The sequence below is a fragment of the Myzus persicae genome, unplaced genomic scaffold, assembly GCF_001856785.1.
Source record: "Myzus persicae strain clone G006 unplaced genomic scaffold, MPER_G0061.0, whole genome shotgun sequence".
NCBI classification, from domain to species: domain Eukaryota; kingdom Metazoa; phylum Arthropoda; class Insecta; order Hemiptera; family Aphididae; genus Myzus; species Myzus persicae.
In genome coordinates this window covers 153,838-174,058 of record NW_019103876.1, presented here as the reverse complement: position 1 = coordinate 174,058, position 20,221 = coordinate 153,838, and the positions used below count along the sequence as shown (strand labels likewise).

At 29.1% G+C, this 20,221-nt stretch overlaps 1 protein-coding gene and 1 long non-coding RNA gene across 6 annotated transcripts; one reads left to right on the top strand and one right to left on the bottom strand.

Annotated features, from left to right (window-relative positions):
- Window positions 1-61: 61 nt before the first annotated feature.
- Window positions 62-6,291, top strand: LOC111035770. Of its 4 annotated transcripts, none has more exons than XR_002604678.1 (5): window positions 62-361; window positions 488-570; window positions 2,578-2,769; window positions 4,841-4,963; window positions 5,995-6,291. It is a non-coding gene; the product is annotated as an uncharacterized LOC111035770 (long non-coding RNA). The 4 variants fall into 4 exon arrangements; XR_002604679.1 differs by lacking the exon at window positions 5,995-6,291 and adding an exon at window positions 5,333-5,393; XR_002604680.1 differs by lacking the exon at window positions 5,995-6,291 and having other exon boundaries at window positions 2,673-2,769; window positions 4,841-5,282.
- Window positions 2,611-13,605, bottom strand: LOC111035768 (acid-sensing ion channel 4-like). 2 transcript variants are annotated; one of them, XM_022317522.1, is made up of 9 exons: window positions 13,443-13,605; window positions 12,952-13,152; window positions 12,716-12,869; window positions 12,004-12,137; window positions 11,595-11,697; window positions 10,843-11,119; window positions 7,789-7,951; window positions 7,558-7,661; window positions 2,611-2,755 (listed from the first exon to the last, which is right to left on the bottom strand). In XM_022317522.1, the coding sequence occupies exons 1-9, from the start codon at window positions 13,601-13,603 to the stop codon at window positions 2,637-2,639; spliced, it is 1,416 nt and encodes a 471-aa protein (XP_022173214.1). In that variant the 5' UTR covers window positions 13,604-13,605; the 3' UTR covers window positions 2,611-2,636. The 2 variants fall into 2 exon arrangements, with proteins under 2 accessions (XP_022173214.1, XP_022173216.1); XM_022317524.1 differs by lacking the exon at window positions 2,611-2,755 and adding an exon at window positions 3,428-3,500.
- Window positions 13,606-20,221: the final 6,616 nt, after the last annotated feature.

The window sequence follows — 20,221 nt, the reverse complement described above, 5'->3', positions numbered from 1 at the left end:
TACACCAAGTAACCATAACCGAATATGTGTCGGAGATGGGTGTGTTGTCGGTGTTATGTGTTATTCACCGCTAGAGGACGCTGGCGTCAACTGCCCGTTGCCGTCGATTCCGCGTTTCGGCGAGCAAGTGTGCAACAGTGTCGTCGGAACGCTGGAGAATTTGTTTTCAAGGGACGAGATTCGTTTATTTTTTAAATAAAGTAATAATATGATAACATCGATATTGTACTATATCTTAAACCGCACTATAGAAGATAACCTTCTGTCATTCGGTCCGTCTGGCTTCTATAAGTATCGACAATCGAATTCAAACGTTGAAAATAAATTAAAACTATAATGTTATTATTCTGCAATTTTAAGGGTAATAAATATGTTTGATCCATTATTACATCTAATTTATACTTTTGTAAAATCATTTTTAACAACTATTAATTTAAGTATAAACATATTGATAACCGAGAAACTACTCATTCAAATTTTGAATTAGGTACATCAACACATACAAAAGAAGAATTTTTTATGTAATACATTATATGAATTTACTGTCATCTGCCGAAGGAAAAAATGGAGGTGAGCATGTTTGATAAATCAACCATTTGCCCTGTACATTGTATGTATAATGTACATAAATATAATACAATTTTACTATATTAATATATTACGAGATCGGCTGTGCCTCAGATCTGTTTATGGATTTAATTGATGGGTAAAAAAGCCATACTCATCAGCCCCTTTAACATCGTGTAATATAGGTAATGTTTCAAACCGGGATTTGAGTCGTCTGAGTCGTTAAGCACACTTGCATATTATGCATATAACTTTATAAGTTGGGTCAAACAAGTGTTACTTTACCTAGTATAATATTTAATAAAAGTACCTACCTTATACAGTGTAACAAAGAGGGCAATTAGGTAATCGCCCTGATGTACAGTATAGCAATCGAAATCTAAGACTTTTCCCCCTTGCCTTCTACCACCAGAACGGATCAATTTCTCCCGGTCAAAAATTAAAATCTTACTTTACACAAAATATTATATTATCAAAAATATTAATTTAGAATTTGTTATATGGTTTATAAAACTAAAAACTGCAGTATCTCTTTATTCTATGATTTTCACCCCGTCGCTATAAGCTATATAGTCGTCATTTAAATATTTTTTTTGGGAAGGTCCTGCCCTCTCCATCGATAATTGTTTATTTTAGATAACATTATAATTTTGAACATACAAGTTTGACACAACATAATTTTTGGCTGAGCCAGGTATCTGATTGGCCAATCCAAAGATTTTTTCTTTTTTATACCTTGTATTCTTAATTTATTATTTAATATCAAAAACAGTGCAGTACATATATGGTCGTGAAGGGTTGATATATACATGAATAAACAAAAATGTATAAAAAATATAATATACGTGCCATGTGTCCACAAAAACAGGGTACACAGAAAAAGTGGTAGCCCATGTGTAAATGATAAATGTTTGATATTAGATAATGCAGTAATAAATAATAATACAATGTAAAAGAGAAGAAAGTAACAAAGCTAACAAGATTAAGTAAAGGTAAATTTTAACTAATAAAAATTTTGAATTGTAGATAAATAAAATAATTGTTTGGAGATTTCTTGAATAAAAAGAAGGAACTGCTTAATTGTAATGATTGAATAAAAATACTTGTATTTATTTAATTTTCTTTAAATACTATTTAATAACTGTTACATAATATAATTTTTTTAGTTCTATAATAATAGCATTTTTGTTTCTGCAATTACTTGTATTTTGCGGATTAACCGCAGAATTCACTTATTCTTGAGGTTGCCATGCCTCTCTATTCCACGGCCAATTGAGAGTTTACTGTATGATTCTGGATAGACGCATATCACAGTTAATCGTTTTTTTCAACTTTTGATCACGAGAACAAGCAAATCGTGTATTTAAATACTCGAGAAAATAGCAAAAACACTTGTACGACCGATGGCGTCGTCGATCGAAAGATGTGTTGAAACTAAATAAGCTCTCCTAAAGCTAAACCCTCTAATGCTAATTGTAGTGGGAGATGTGAGTGCCGCTGGAGAGTTAGATTAGGGGCCCACATTTTTGGTCGAGTAAGTTTTTGAAAAAAATGATTATTTAATACGTTCATCATGAAACTAATCGCTTTTAATTAATGGGTAGGTACTTTGGTGGTTCGGTCCCCAGCCATTAACCAACAATTTTGCACTATTTTTTTTAATTTATTTTATTTCTCGTTTATCGCGATTGACGTTACATTATATTATATTATACTGTTATGTGGTACATGGTTACTTCCCCCCTCCCCCAAATGACCAACTATATTTATTTTTCTACAATTAAAGACATATTAAAATTGAAGATTGAAGCATTTTTACTGCTAGAAAAGACGGTGCAGGCATAAAAAAACACATCATTGTAAAATCAATACATTCATCTCACCGCTGAGAATCTAAAATATAATGAACAATTAATGTATTCACATAAGTATAGTTTATAGTTTATACATACCTAATACATGGGTATCATTACAATATTGCAATAAACAAATAAAAAATTACATGTATAGTTTGCAGTTTCTACTAAATATGGGGTTACGCCAGACGACGGTATTGCTATAATAATAAATTAATCTCTGTGTTTCCGATTGACAAACCAATACAGTCTTAATGTGAGATAGTATCCAATTTCGATGAAAGATAGAACGCTGCAGCCGAGGAAAAATGACGCCGTACCTCCAAGGGAAACTGAAATAATTGGTGTAAGTAAACAATATTATACATAATATTTTAGTAATATAAATATAAATTTTATTATATAAAAAATATTATCGAAACGAATATAAATAAAGCTTTCGTTATATTATTATACAGTATAATATTAAAATACAAAGTACGTGCAGTTTATTGTGCAATTAGTGTTTATTTGCGAATTACATAAATATTGTGTATACCTACACAGTAGGTATAACTTATGAGTAGACGTCATATTTTATTTTGTTAGACGAAATGGTACGTTAAGGCGACTGCAACGTGTACCTCCTGCATATTATGTATTATACACGCCGTCATCATTAGGCGTATTGTATATTATTTTATTTTATGCAAAAAGCTATATTTTACGAAACTATAATAAAATTTGACAAATGGCTTAATTATATTTAATACTCGTTAAAATTGTTTACGAAGTGTTTTAAATCGTATACGTTCTGGTGGTTTTTTTTTAAATACTATTTATTTCTTTTGCAACCGAACGGTCTTTAACAAAAGCTGTATGGGCGTATGGTTTTAACCTATATATTATATTGTATTACTTATAGAGCTATAATATACAGAGATAATTATGTCTATATTCAATTTACAATATTATGTAGGTATACATGATATATGTAGTGGATTAATTGTGGAGCTCTTGTTCCCTGAATTTTTTACGAGGGGCAAATGTATCATTCACCCTCACCAGATATGCCAACAGTAGAGATCTTTAAATTGTCTAGAATAAAAAAGAGTACAATACAATATTCAACATAGGTACATATTTTATAAGATGAAAATACTTTTTTTCTCAAATAATTGGGTATATTGTATAGGTATTAAGTAAATTTATTTCATGTTTTCACTGTTGTATAATATCTATATGTTGACATATTGTTAACGTCATCGCATTACCTAGGTTACAAAAGTAACCCAATAATATTATTTCATAAATTATATGATTACAAAACTACCATCACATTATTTTTTCTAAACAAGTAATAAAGTATCTTTTTTGAAGGAAACCATTTATGAAAATAGGCACTTAATATTACATGAGGATTTGGCCGTCACATTCATGGGTACCCGATTTGTTTCTAAGCCATATAAAGCTAGTTTTAATAGACCTGTGTAAAAACAAACAATTAAATTATGGTGAATAAATAAATTCCTCCCCCCCCCCCTTCATACACCTAGTATTTTACCCAGTTACGCCACCGCCACTATCTGTAAGATATTACATACATACATCCATCGCCTCCATATTATACGGTGTTATGCGCTCGAGTTTTACTGAGAAAATATACACCATATGCTACTCTGCATGATCAATTACCGACGGATTTATGTCCAACAACGTATAAAACGATTTAGTATGGATTTATATAATATTAAATGCCTCTGCGTCGGTAAAATGTTACGGACACAGCCTCATCTCGGGCATCGCGTGACGGAATAAACGTTTTACGTCTTTCATTATTTCATGCACCGCCATAAAAATTAAAATTAAAATTAGTATTTATTATTATTTCATAATATTTAGTAAAATAACCACTGGGCACTGAGACGCGATATATTATATTATTGTAACACATCTGATATCGCAGTGACTGCAGTAACACGGTAATCGGTAAAAAAAAGTCGTGGGAAAATAATTCTGATTAAAAAAAAAGTTCGGACTCGTTTTTGACTAAAAGTCTGGAGTCTAGACAAATTATGCACAGAAATTCTGAAAATCAAAATTATTGTTTTAACATCATATTATAAATTAAAAAATACAATGGAAATCTATACTAGGTATAAAGGTATAATTATATAAATCTGATGGAGGATTGTATATCTAAATTAATTTTATTATAATCATATAAAACCAATATTCTTTAAAAAAAAATATATACATCTAACAATAATATTAGTAAATTTGAGGTAAATCGAGACTGCCCGGAATAGTAATAATCAAATATAATAGTACCATTATAAAGGCAAATTAAATACCTAAAAAATATATTTTAATTATTTTTTTTTAAATTTAAATTTTATGAATTGAATAATTTATATTTTGTACTTTTTGTCCAGCAGAAATGAAATGTAATCGGATTTATGGTTATTTGGAATTGAAAAATCATTCGGAAAATTACGATTTGTCCGAAGTTAAATTCTGGCCTGATATATACCTCTATACATTTACCAGCACCTACATTTGTAAGTATGAAAATAGTCCTTTTAACCATGATGTAGATAAAAATCTATCTGCATCGACTGCATATGATTTTAATGTATGAATTTTAAATTAATTGTTTGGTAACTTTTTATCGTCATTAATTGTATGGTATAAAAATTTAAATAAACGATTGTATTATGGGCGTGTCATTCTGTTAATGTTTTTCAATATAGCCAATCAGAGTAGTTGTTGGTTAAGTGCTAACTATGTAAAGTAAAAATAAATTGTTTTTTTGTTTTTATTTTTTATTGAAAGCATACTCTAATAACATTTGAGGTATTTTTTTTTACTACCTATACAATTATCAAGTTATCAAGGCCGTCACTAATTTTTTTTATTTTAACCAACAGTAAATCGCTTTCTATGTTTGGATCTAGAAGTATCAATCAATTTTCAACTATATATTATCAGAACTATTGAATATTATGTTCAAAATGTAAAAGTTTGTAATAATAAAAATAATATTACAATAATAATATGATAACGACGTGTCATTAACAATTTTATTAAGGGGTTTAATATAGGCAATTTTGAGAAACAATAATTGCTTAACTAAAAATTGAATAATTGTAAGATGATTTAAGTCATTCGTAATCAGTTTTCTCTATTGTAAATCTACTTTATGGAAGCAATAATTGTGAAATTTGTTTTCAAAATGCCTTATCGTACTAAATTCCAATATCTTGATATAATTATTATTGAAGGTATGGTGCGAGTACAATTTGATAAAAAATAGCTCTATAATTATATAGATATAAATATGATTTAATCCTAATGCATTGCATATTCGATTATTCGAACCGTGCAAAATTTCCTTTGACGCTGACGTAATACCCGAGAATAGTCGTGATTGTTAATATTCTCTAAATTCAAGTGATCATAATTCATGATCGCTATAATGGGAATAAATCGATCGGCCTATGTAAATGGCAAATTTATAGCTGCGCATGTGTAGTATCATCTATGTATAATACGTATAAGCATTGTATTTAAATGTTTTGTTTCTCAACAGTTTAATGCTCCCGGAGTATGCGGGATACCTACCACACGACACACACACGAAATGTCTACATAATATACCTATACTAGTATATTTTATGTAAAAAACACATTACAATTGATATTCCAATAATACAGTTATAAAATGTTAACTACCCGTGTAATCGATGCAATAATGCGATTATGTGCGACTATCGGAATAATTTGTCCTGGTACCTATATGCGTTTCCCGAGTATAACTTACAAAAACCATATACGGCATAAAACATACATACTCTACACACAGGCATACATTCATATAACTACACTATACAGATACAGGTATATATATATATAATATATATTGCATAAAATAATATATTATTATGTACTTTATATATATATAATATATATGTATTATAAAATGTACTGCAGGTACCTTTAGGTCTACGTATCTTGTTATTTACGCTTCCTCGTAAAATTAAATGAATAAACCTTTTTAGTTGTTGCTATATTTTAAATAAATTTATTCAATATTGACTTAGACGGTTATAACGCTAGTGATGATGTATTATAATGTGTTTTTTTTTTAATGTAAAATAATTCATGCAACACAATATATAGTGTATGTAGAGATACACTATATTATATAGTAAAACGACGGGGTGGCAATTTTGAATTGCAGGATTACTTTTTTTTTCTAAATGATTATGTTGAGAAAGTCTTTAGTGATCTACATCATCTTCAATTTCTAGAGAAAGCGAAATATTTAAGTTTGCAAAACTAATTTTCATTATTATAGATACAGCAGCTATTGATATCAAAATGTTAACATTTATTTAAAAAAAATAATTTATTGTGTAGAATGAAGCAAAACAATTTAAGAATTACCGAGTAAATTAAAATTGCCAATTGATTTTATAATTTAATCGTTGTGTCATGTTTAGTTCTATAAATTATATAAATAATAACAACATTATTTTCCATGAATATGTAATTAGAAACATGTTTACATCTATAGGTAGATACCACTACAGTAAATCTCAAGACAACTTTGACAGTAACATATTTTGTACTTATCACGACTAAGTAATTATAAAATAATATTAATAACAAATATATACCTACGTATACATATAAAATATGTATTTATATATTTTATTTCATTGTATTAATTGGATAATGCAATGAATGAATATTTTAAAATAAATAGCAATATCATTATTAATTATTATTTTTAAAACTTGATTTTATTATTATATTTGTCAGTATACTTAAATTATTATTGCAGTTAATTGAAATTCTATGAAGTTTAAAAACAACTAGAACTTACAACAGCGGATAGAACACTAATACATCTAACTCAAGATGTTGAATATGCCTTTGTATTGTCAATATTGTCTTTATTGTATATTTATAATAAGAATACCGTTCATGAACGAATTGCGATGTATATAGTGATGGTCCAAGGCGACAACGATAGAGATCATTCATTTTGAAAAACAATGAACTCACACACACACAAACACACACACACACACACACACACACACACACACACACACACACACACACACACACTCACTCACTCACTCACCCAATAAATCTTCGAAGCTGTAGATGACGTCGCGGCGCAATCGTGTCTTACTATATTTGTCAACGGCCCAGCGGTAACGGATGTCCCACGGCACTGGATACGCCCTGTCATTTACAATATAAAAACGGGAATAGTTATATTATGTGAGAAAATAAGTAGGTAGGTACATGGCTTTAGTTAATTTTTGTTTTATTTGACCACGTATAATATAAGTACGAGTGTGTTACCTACCATGTCCTTTTCGAATTCCTGTCCAAAAACAGTTTAACTTCCTTGCACTGCATCTGGCAATTGCATTCAATCGGCGTCCCGTCATTTTTCTCTAATGTTATCAACATTTTGCTATGAATCGACAAACAACGAAGCCCTTCGATATTGCAAACTTTCATTTTACCTAAAACATAACTCTTACTTTATTCAATGTTTTGACGTATATGACGATTGCTTCCGGCTTAAATTAATAAACACATGAAATTAAAATAGATCATGTATTTATTAGGTATTGTTTTATTCTACAGTTCGACTTCATCAAAAAATAAGTGCTGTGAAAAACCAACATTTGTCCTCTCCTATCTCTTATATGTTATAGCTTAACCTAGTTTCTATGTTGCTACATATTGATTTTATTCTACTCAAAGTGTCTAAAACTTATTTAGACTTAATACTACAGTTTGTTACTTTTTTGCATAAATGTTTTCTTAACTTAATTAATGGTTTTAATATTAATGTTCATGTATTATAACAGCCAACATGTAACAACATAAATGTACCCAGACTTCATGCAAATACATTAATATAAATATACATATATATATAGGTATTATGCTTAATACAACACTATAATATAGTATTTGTTAGTTACTTAACCTAGAACATTTTCTAGTCAATTGTCGAGTTTACGTTGTTTAAAAGTATATAAGTGTGTTCAGATTTTGGTGGCCGAAGGAAAATAACACATTTTCAAATCGCGTCACATATTTTTTTTTCGATGTGAAGAAACACCTATTTTTTATGTAAAATAAAAACACATTATGTACATGATAAAGTAAGTATTAAATTATTTGTAAAAATCAGGTATTTTTATTTTAAAATAATCATTTTAACTAGTCGAAGAACATCAACAATTAAAAACTCATTGTTATTACTTGTTTGTTATCGCCCCGTCACCACGCCGAATAAAATGTATCACCCTGCTTACCGTCCATTCTGCATTGTATTATGTTTTTTTTTTATACCGTTACAAAACTTCCAAATAAAAGTAAATGATAATAATTAATTGTATAAAATCAATAGAAGTCATTGTTCCCAACTATATATACAGCACTTAAATATTAATGCAGATAATATTGACCCTCTAGTTGTTATACTTAAATTTGAATTTATTGTGTGTGGAAAAATGTATGATAAATTTAAATCAAGATTTCTTAGATGTATTGATTTTTTTAATGAAATATCTATTATAATAAATAAATTCAATAAATATAATAACTGCACTTAAAATAATACAATATATTTTATTTATTAAGTAAAACCAACAACGGACAACGGTCATATTTTAATATAATGCTGGTTGGAATGGATAATACAATATATAGTAGACTGTAAATAAAACTTTATTGGCTACAACTAAAATACCACATATCATTATAATATTATGTTTATTTTATAATTTACATCGACAGACGACTGTCTGTTATTTGAATCCAAACGGATGAGTTCTATTATTTTTTTATTTCAATATTATTTTATCGTCAATTGTTTTCATTTTTAGTTAACTATTTGTTTTTTAGTAGTTTTGTTTTACAAAAATTAATTTAAATTTTAAATTTGTTTATTATAATTGCCAAAGTTTATTTTCAGCGAATAGTTATTCAAGTATACATCGTGATAAAACTTATTATTCTTGCGTTTGGACATTTATTCACATCATTCTAGCTATTATATATTCAAGAAAGACAAACAAGATTTAGTTGGATGTACATTGTACAGTGGATTAATAATGATATGTGAAAAAAAATGTTTCTTTTTTGTTAAACGAATATTAAAACAAAAGTGATTGTAGGATACTAAATTATGGGTAAGTTTTGTTTAGCAATGTTATTTTAGAAATTATAAGAATAATATTGTACTATTAGATTACAACTATTAGATTTATTATTAGCTATTAGGTATTTTAATTTTGGTTACGTATACATGTATACGTATTATATTTTATTTGCAGGTATATGATACAGTGTTGAATTCAGTAGACATAAACATATCGATTAAGGCGTGATTACCTAACAGTGTTAAACAATTTAATTTTCTCCACAGATAAAATATATAAGTTAATACTTAAAATATGCAGTATAAATATTTAAAATGTAATGTATTTCAGAAACGCCAATAACCCTAGAAGTTGAGGCGTATATTATGTAAATAATAAAAAATATATATTTATGTTTAATAACGTGGCACTTTACATTTTATTTCTGGAGAAAAACAATTTATTTTTATAAATTTGCATTTTGTATTTATGCCAGATACTGCAATACTCCCATTTATTTTGGATAATATTTTAAGCGTCTTGAATTCAACACTGGTATGAGGGCAATGGGAAATTGTCGGTCAGACGAGTGATAATTATATTTATATTAATTCAAAGTCATAAAACAATTGTCAGTGAGTTTAGCTTAGAATTCACAATTTAAAACTATAAATTATACGTTTCTCTTATTATAAATGCCCATTCTCCTCTGCGTGGACTAGGCCCAAGTTCATACTTGGGGAAACCACGATAAAAAAAACGCGCCACGTACAATACCTCATGTAACATTAAGAAGTTTGATACAATATCGATTTTCTTTTAATGTGCTAATGTGGTGAGGAAACTTGTACATCGAATTATTGTAATTTGTAATATAAGATTACATAACATACAAAATGTAAACTAAATTAATACATGTATTTTGTACACTGATTTTTTTATTCTGACATGATTTTTTTAAAGCACAGGCACTCAATACACTGGAGCGCTCCCCCACAGTACAGACGCCTAATGTTTAAAATCCAATTTCCATCAATTAAAACGAATAATAATATTACTAAAAAAGATAGTCTGTTGACTTTTCAAGTATTGAGTTTTTATAAATTGGAGACGAATTCGTAATAATTGCATTGCATTTGGGAATAATAAATTACGGCAGTATATTGGTATAATATTATTGCCAGATATATTGTATTTAAGTACACAAATGTGTGTAATAATTTTCATTTAAAATCAACTATGCTAATATTGTGATGCACCTGGGTACGGGTAAAAGTGCGGTGTACACTTGCACATCTTCAGAGCCAGATTTCTTCTGCATATCATCCTACACACGTTGTAACTGTAAACGGGTATTGTGTCGTCCATCGGTTCGTCCATGAAACGACATCGACGTTGCGACGGACTTAGCCGTCTTAATTCAGGAGCTGATGTCATCTCCCAAAACGTGAACGTTGTATCTCGTTCCATATTCTCTTGCACCGAATAATATTTGTCTACTATATTTGGCACTTCTTTTGGGTCATGCACATAATACTGTAATGGAGATAATATCGCAATATATATGTTTTAACTAATTACATTTTAGGTAAACTACTGATAAATATATTTATTTCACAATATATAGACTACAGAATAATCAATGGTGAGTAAGTTTTAATATAATCTAATTCAATTTTTAAATAAAAAAAATAACGTGCTCCAGGTTTCCAATTCATGCCACTAAATAATAATATTGTGTACTTATGTGTTTAAACTGTTTACTGTATATTATTATATTATAGGCATTAGTTTAATGTTGAATTCATAATAAACTATATGATTACCGTTAATCCTTCCACTTAAAATTAAATTATATTTATGTTTTAAAAATAAATTAAAATACCTACACAAAAAATTATACTGCGTTTACCAGGTTATTTTTATATAAATCAATGGGTCCGCAATTATATTAATTATAAAGTATAAACAATAAATCCATTAATGTCGCATAAAAATTTTTTATAATTACCAAAACACTTCGAGGTAAGTTTTCTGCTCTTGCGTAACATAATGAGTTGAGAAAGTTACACGACGGTATTGGAGAGTTGGAATTTACGTTTTGAAGTTCACTACTGTAATAATTATAAAGATGGGCTGAATAATTAGTAAATAATAGCTTTATCTATATAACTTAAAACTTTTTATTATTTGTTATAATTTTAGCAAAACCGTTATATAGGGGTTTTTAGGTAGGTAAATCACAACACTGGTTTTTATATCATCATAATATAGTTAAATTATTTGGTATTTTAAACATTATTAAATTAATATAACTATATATAGATATTGTTATGATTTCTAATACCCAGTCACTTAGATAATGAAAAAATAAATTGCTGACATTTATATTGAAATATATTATTCAAAAAAATGCTTACTTAGGTGTTAAATAATTAGTTATTGTTCCACTAAAAGTGTAACAGATTCCCATTTCAGTTAATACTGGTTGAAAAGTGATATTTTTATAGTCAGTGCTGAATATTGTGGTTTTATAACGAGGTTCAGCATGTACCTGTAAGATAATAATTATAGAAAAATAAAAATATTTTGACAAATAATAATTAACACTAATGCTTATCAATTATACTACCTATTAATTATACTATACGTGGATACTAATTTTATTATTTTAATTAGAATATCTTCTAGGATTAAATATTTAACACAACGTTTCTCATAAGTTTTCTTACAGCAATTATAAAATCTAATTTTTTAATGATTCTTTAAAATTAAAACTTTGACAAAAAGTAACGTTCTAATGTAATTGAAAATCATTATAAATCACAGGGACTAGACATTTTTCACAATTATACTACTTACCTATACCATTATTCCCTACAAACAATAAAATATTTTATAAATAATTAGAAGAATTTTAAGTTATTTTTTAAACTTTTTTATTACAAAAGTCTAGATAGACATTTTTATAAAAGATACCAGATTTATTCATAAATCATAATAAATATAACAACGGATAAGGTAGGTAATAACTTACAAAATATGTTCAAAATCATGAATTTTTTATGAGTTTATTAAAATACCTAGCTATACATTTTAAAAACCTTATAAAAAAGACAAATTTTAAAATACCTTCAAAACCAAGTCTATAATGTCAATATTTATTAATTCAGTATTATTGACATAAGGCGCCATGCTGTCTATGTTTTCATACGTTGCGTTTGCAACTTTTTTCACAAAATCCATGTAGTAATCAAATTTTTTGCCAGAACTTACTTTCCATTTACTAGATAAAACAATATCACAAATTAAATTAGTATAAGGTTTTCAAACATAATATGTACACATATTATCCAGTATCCACTCACCGCTGTACATAATCTTTAGCGAATTCTGTGTCCACTGGGTCTACGTAACAGAATGTTGTACTTGGAAACTGAAGGTACCAAAAACGATAATCCTTCTGTACTGTTATAACAGTAGGATTTGTATTGTATCGTATCCAACTGTTACGCATCACATTATAAGATCCGTAAATTGCCAACATTTCACACAGAACCCAAAGAAATCTGAGTAAAACGGTTTTATGAGGTGTATACAAAATGTATAGAACATTCGATAACAATTACCTACATTTTCGGTATATGCTTATTGCTTATAATAAATAAAATAATATATAAGTTGAATTATAGTGTTTATATCCATATGACTTGTATATTTTTTTCATGTTAATAATTGCAAAGAGGACGTAATCAATGTATTGTTATATTATAAATTTTTGAAAAATTAATATTATTTATTGCATTGATGATTTCATATGTAAATTTTATCAAGTACTATTATTTGTTGTACTACTTACATTTCTATGAAATGTCTGTTGGATAGGCCAATATGGCGTATACCGTGCAGGGTAGTCGTCTCGGAGAACTCCTTAAGGTATAACAAACCGGACCTGAGAGGTCCCCACCAAACATTTATTTGTTTATTGTTTCTATTTTTCCTCCGTGTAGTATAATGCATGTTTGTCGTGTGACAGTATCAACGGACTGACGACATAGATATTCGCATTTTTCCCACATCGCCATTGTCACGAAAGCGACCACTAATGCATGATACGCCGCCAGTTTTTTTTAGATCTACGGTGATATCGTAATGTTCTGTACTGTTATGCTGTTATTATCCTAATGGAAAAATTATTTTTAACTATTTTTTATACAAGTTGAAAGTAAATTAAAGTAAAACTACAAACTACTTTCATAATTCATAAAATACCTATATCATTTATCCGATATTGAAGTTGATATTTTGAGTTGGTAATATTTACAAACTTTAATATTTATTTCATTACTCAATATTTCAATACTAAAACTTCGCATTATAAAAAAAATTAATAATCATCTGACTACGGATAATTAGCTACAACATAAAACTCGATTGTATATTATTTATGCAGGTATGCAAAAATGCAGCATAAATGCTTGAAATAAGCACCAATAGATAATATTAAATTATGTAGAGAAAATTAAATTTAATAAAAACTACTTTTGATAATTTTGTTATGAGTTATAGGTAGGTATGGTAAATGTGTGGTACGCGTATTAATTCAATAAAAAATAATTCTTGTTGGAAACAATAAATATTGATATAAATGAAGTAACATTCCTTTATGACCTACTAAGTACTATAATGGGTACCTATAGTTTTCATAGCAGTATAATATTACCAGGGGCGTCGCTATATTACCGGTCTAGCTCCAAGTAATCCATTGTGAAACCATCATGGCGTTTGTCATCCAAAATAAGGTTGAATGCATAAAAAGAACACTCAACTCATCAATGGACATTATTTAAGCTTAGAAGACATGTAGGTAACTGGTTATTGTGCGAGTATAAACGATGAAACGAAATCTCATAAAAAAACTCGATAGGTAGGTAACAATGATTCACGTGATTCACGTGACGGATAGAAAAACGTCAGGTCTGACAGTATTAGGTTGAATTTATTTCATGTAGAAAAATTATTAATACATAGTTAAAATTACAAATTCGTAAAATATAAATTTTTGTGGAAAAAGGCGATTGGTATATGATATTGCATATCTGCATATTATGCAAATGAATATTACCCGTGATCTAATAGTATAATTATATGAACATAGGTATCTAGTAGGTATAGGAGTTAAAACTAATTTTTTGTTGAGTTGCTTTAATTCAAAATATAATCAGCGATAATTAATGGCTAATTAGTAATTATAGGTACATTAGTGAAGGTCACTTGGATTCTGCCAACCGGTAATAATTCCGTAAAATACATGTTTTGTAATCATCCTTTATTATAAGTTATAGATTTAATAAAAGTAAAACACATTAAACATATTATTATCGAATACAAATCTTCGATGAGGAAAATAAATTACCAAATAGTTAATTATACTTGAGAGCAAGGTAATTTATTTTCCATATTAGCCTGCAATTAAATTAAACTATATGATAAAATGAAATGAATTAATGATGATAAAAAAATAGTTTTTATTTTTATATTCCTCACTTCCCCAGTAAACGATTCTATAAGCAAGTGATCTGCAAATTAAGTGCAGCTCAGTGTAGTGTAGCATTATTTTTGTATTATACATGACGTTTACTTAACTTGTTCTAATGTTAAATGTTAATTTTATATAGTACCCCTATACACATTATGTTATGTGTACAGTGTACTCACCATAAGTTAGGTTAGGTTAGAGTGAGGATTACCAAAAATAGTCATCAAACATTATGTTGCGCGAACCCCATATAATGACCTTAAAGGAATTTTTTTTGAAAAATGACGGGCAAAGTATTTAACTTCAAATGTACTCAATATGAATTAAAATAATTTTTTAAAAATTGAATCAGTTTTTTTAAATTCTACTGCGACACTATTTGATTATGAAGATAAGATTAAATGAAAATTTATCATAAGAAAATGTATGTTTTTTCAACTTTTTATCATATTGTTTGTAAATGGGTTATACTGTTTACGGGCAGTCTATCTCAGTTCATACTCTAATTATTATTTCAGGTACAGCGTACAGATGATGAAAACAAAAAATCAAGAAAAAAAATTCCAAGTCATGCTAAAATTTGAAATCCGAAGAAAATGATATTTTAAAGTAAAGTTGCAGATCATTTGAAATCTGAATTGTTTGTGTTTGAAGCATACACGGTTTGAAATTCCGGACACCCCAAACAAAAAGTTATTAGTCTAATAACTAATTATTTCAACCAGAAATTTGTATGTTCTAACACTACAACAATAAACCCCAGAGAAACTCAACAGACTCTTCTATACTCAAAAAACGTCTATTCAATCAACCCTTCTCTCCGGGAAGGAATTTCCTGAAATTCTAGCGAAGTCGACCAAACAAACCGACTTCCTACATCGTGTAAACTGACAGCATCTCATCCACTTTGCGACCAACACTCAATACTGAATACGATTTCATATCCAAGCATTTCACGCGAACTGCAGGTACTTTTATCTACTTAATCATCCTTATAAAATTTACCTAAATTACCTAATAAAATATAAAGACTATAGCACGCTAATTTAATTTTCATAGTTGGATTTACCAGATTAAAGTCAGCTCTAGAACCGTTGATCGATATTGTTCTCGTGCCGCTGTATTTTGATAACTTCTGATCTTGAGCAATCATGAAACCAAAACTTCATTGACTATTGGTCAATCGAGGTTGCAATAGTTCTCATTGCACGGAAAAATAACATATTTTTAATTTTCGTCGTTTACTTACAGCGTTGTGTTACTCATTAGACTCATATTCGCGAAACCATATTTCTAAACATTATTATTATATTATATACGTACCAACCGTGCATATTATAATATGTTTACAAACGTGTACACACACACACACACACATATATATATATCAGTGAACGAGAGAAACCGTCTCCGCCGTCGTTTTAGTTTTGCCCCCTTAACCACGAGAAGCGGCGTCGGCGGCGGGTCGTGAGGATTCCCGTAATTTAATCAGACTCGTTTAAAGTGCACCGAAATACCATGCGATGGCGGTGCATATGAAAGAAGTCTGATCAGATGGTACGTGACGCTCGTTAGGGACTGCCGCCGCCGCGTATTGTATATAACGTCGGACCGCCACTGGCTCCCAGTAATACGCGCGCGGGGGGCCCACTTCATATTAAACAACATATTATATATCTGTATCTACCAGGTATATACCTGTACTTACCTGCAGTAGGTATAAGTAATCCGTGGCTACCACCATGCGCCGCCGCCGCGACCGATGATCGTTCGAGTCCGTGAGATAGATGTATATAGGTATATATACTACTGGCAGGCTTGACGTCTTATAATATGATATAAATTATTAATATAAAGTGGACAAATCGGTTTTAACGAATTTCGTCTCTACAGCGCTATGGTATTATTATATTTTTATTATTGCGCTTTGATTCGTTATTAGGATTAAACTAAAATATTAAATTATTGGTATTTTTTTCGTTCACACGTCTGATTATATAATATTATAATATTGTTAGATAATCGAAGGTCTTAAATATTTGATATATCATTACTCTGCACCGGAAACTGATAGTTTCCTAATAAATTACTACTCCTAAATTGTTATTTGTCGGTACCTATAATATTGTAATACGAGCACGAGTTGACGTCATGTTGATGTCGGGTGACATATTTTCTTTACTTTTTACCCATTCAAACATGAATAAATAAAATATACACATAACAATGATGTAATTGGTAATATTATGTGACGCGATCTGCAGGGAGAACATTAATGAACCGTTTCTGCCGCAGCCGCAGCTGGTAAAGCCCCATCCCACAATGCTGATATTATTTTATTCCCAGAGAGATAATGCAATACAGGAACGCGATCCGTAGTGTGTGTGTGTGTGTGTGTGTGTGTCGACAAATGAGGTAGGTAAGGATTTCGGGGCAAATGTCAACGGGACTCTTGTCGTGTGTGTTGAAATTAAATATCACGAAAAAATGTGTCTTGTTGCGGGCCAATAGTTGCAGCAGACCCAGTGGTTGTCGGCCGGAGAAAGCTCTTGAGAGATAATAAGGCAAAAAGGCCGGCGATTGTTATCGTTTCCCAAGCTGCATGCAACTGCACAGGATCGACCCGCTCGGCTCGGATCGAGAGCTGATCTCTTTGCCGAGTCGCCGCCGACGCCGAGTTCGTGCGCGTGTGCGCGGGAGAGCAGCTAATTTACGTGCCACGAACTGATGCGAATAGCCGCTTTTTGTAAAACCAGAACGACCGCGAATTTTACTCTTTTTCACGTGTCGGCAAAACGCGTTTACTATACACACACTACACACACACACACACACGGTCCGCTTTTCCTCGTTTATCATAATAATATTATCTCTATATTATTATATAGGTTCGAGCTGACTTATATACAGTTTGTTTCCATAATATTATGTGTTATATTGTACCTATATGGCTATATGTGTTTCTCGCGTGGTCTGCAGAAACACAAATTACTTGTTTTATTTATTTATTGGACGTCGGTGCAGCGTAAGGCTCAAAGTAAGCTCACGATGAGGGCAATATACACGGGATTACTTAAAAACTTAAATTAAATTTAACGCCTAGAGTGAAGATGAATATGGCAATAAATCATGAAATGCAATTTAAATGTACTTACGAACGTATAACTTCTATTATTATATGAAAATCCGTAGGAAGTTAAAATATTATTTCGCTCAAGTATAATATTCTATATATTTAATACAATTATAAAAAGTGTTATGTTAATTTCTTTTTCGTATTTTATATTTATTTCACTGTCTATAAGTACCTTACATGCCGACATGAGGTTATAGGGTAGGTACATTATTTTTGTGAAATCGATTTTTGGGTATATATTTGAACCTTGAATCTTATATCTTCCAGTTGTATTGCTATTAACATTTAACACACCAAAATATAAATTTAAAATGATTCTGCTCTTTTTATTATTGTTATTATTATATGCAGGTACTTGACTCATATTTTGAGATTTTTATATAATATATAATATGTATGTATTATTATAAATTTAAAATATGGTTAGGTTGGGTTAGGTGTACGTTTTTGTAGTTGCAAAATTGTTATATTATAATGGATATTCAATCCCCATTTTCATTCCTTCGATGGTCTCAACTCTTCGCAGTAAAAATCAGTGAGTAATGTGACAACGACATTTTTCAAACATTTTTCATCAAAAATGAACCAAATACTAAAATTAATTTGAATCTAAACTAAGTATACCTAAACAATATTAAATGGGTGCACCTATCATATTTAACATAAATCAATTACGTGATAAATAGTACTACAGTTTACAACTCTTATTTATAAACAATAGGTACACTTGCCACACTTGTGTTACGAGTATTTGCACTTGTAGCACCCTTATTACGCTGCTGATTATAGGATAATCGTTAATATAATATTATATATTCATAGCTTAATATTTGAAAATTAAAAGTAATAAAAACCTTTAATGAAGAAATTGATAAGCTTAAATATATATTGCTCAGTTATTTAAATACTTAGTTTATTACAATAATAATTGAGTGTTGACATACATTTTGTTAACATCACATATGCAGTATCAAAATCTATCATCATTATATGAAATGCAAATTATAACCATAATTTATCACATTATTTCTTAAATATGTAAAAACAAATTTATGTATTATTCCCATACTGTAAAATTATTATTTGAAAGTCTAATAAATACTTGTAATTATGCACAGATTTATATCAGCGATTTGCATTTTCTAGAAAATTAACAAATATAGATTTATGAAGTAATTTAAACTACCTGTCAAGTATTAAAAGTTATTCATAAATCCCCCTTGGTTTAAAATTAAGATTTACATAAAGATGTATAAATATCAACTGATATAGCAATCAATTTTAAATATTAAATATATATTTATTATTTTACACTTAAAACTTTTCATATCATTTGTGTTTTGTGCAGTATAGTATATAATTTGATTTCAGAAAATACGATACCAATATTTCATGTGTCAGAAAACTATAAATTGTCTTCAAACTGATGTATTTATACATATATAAGTATAAACAAGTAAGGAAAATCACACTCTATAATCGGGTTATAGAAGTTCCGGATTTCTAAGTTTGATTTATGGGTGAAAATAATTTATAACCAATAACATGAAAATATAATATTATAATATATTACGTCACCGAATCAAATAATGTTATGTTAAAATTGACATTATTAAAACAGTAAGCGTAATAATATTATTTTGTGATTTAAATACCAACTATAAGCACACTTTATTATATGCTACTAGGAACTATAAGATAAAACAACATTTTAATAAAACATTAATTATATTATATTTACAAACACATATTTTATACATTTATTAGTTTATTATTGCACAGGACTCCGTGTCGAATAATACTGTAACATTTATGTTTGTATTATAAAATCCACGTTACCCAGCACCGTGTGTCCCGGACATTGTTACTTGAGGCTGTTCTAGGACTCAAATTTTGTTGTACTCAAATTATATACATTTATAAAATAGAATGTGATTTATGTTGAATATACGATATAGTTTTA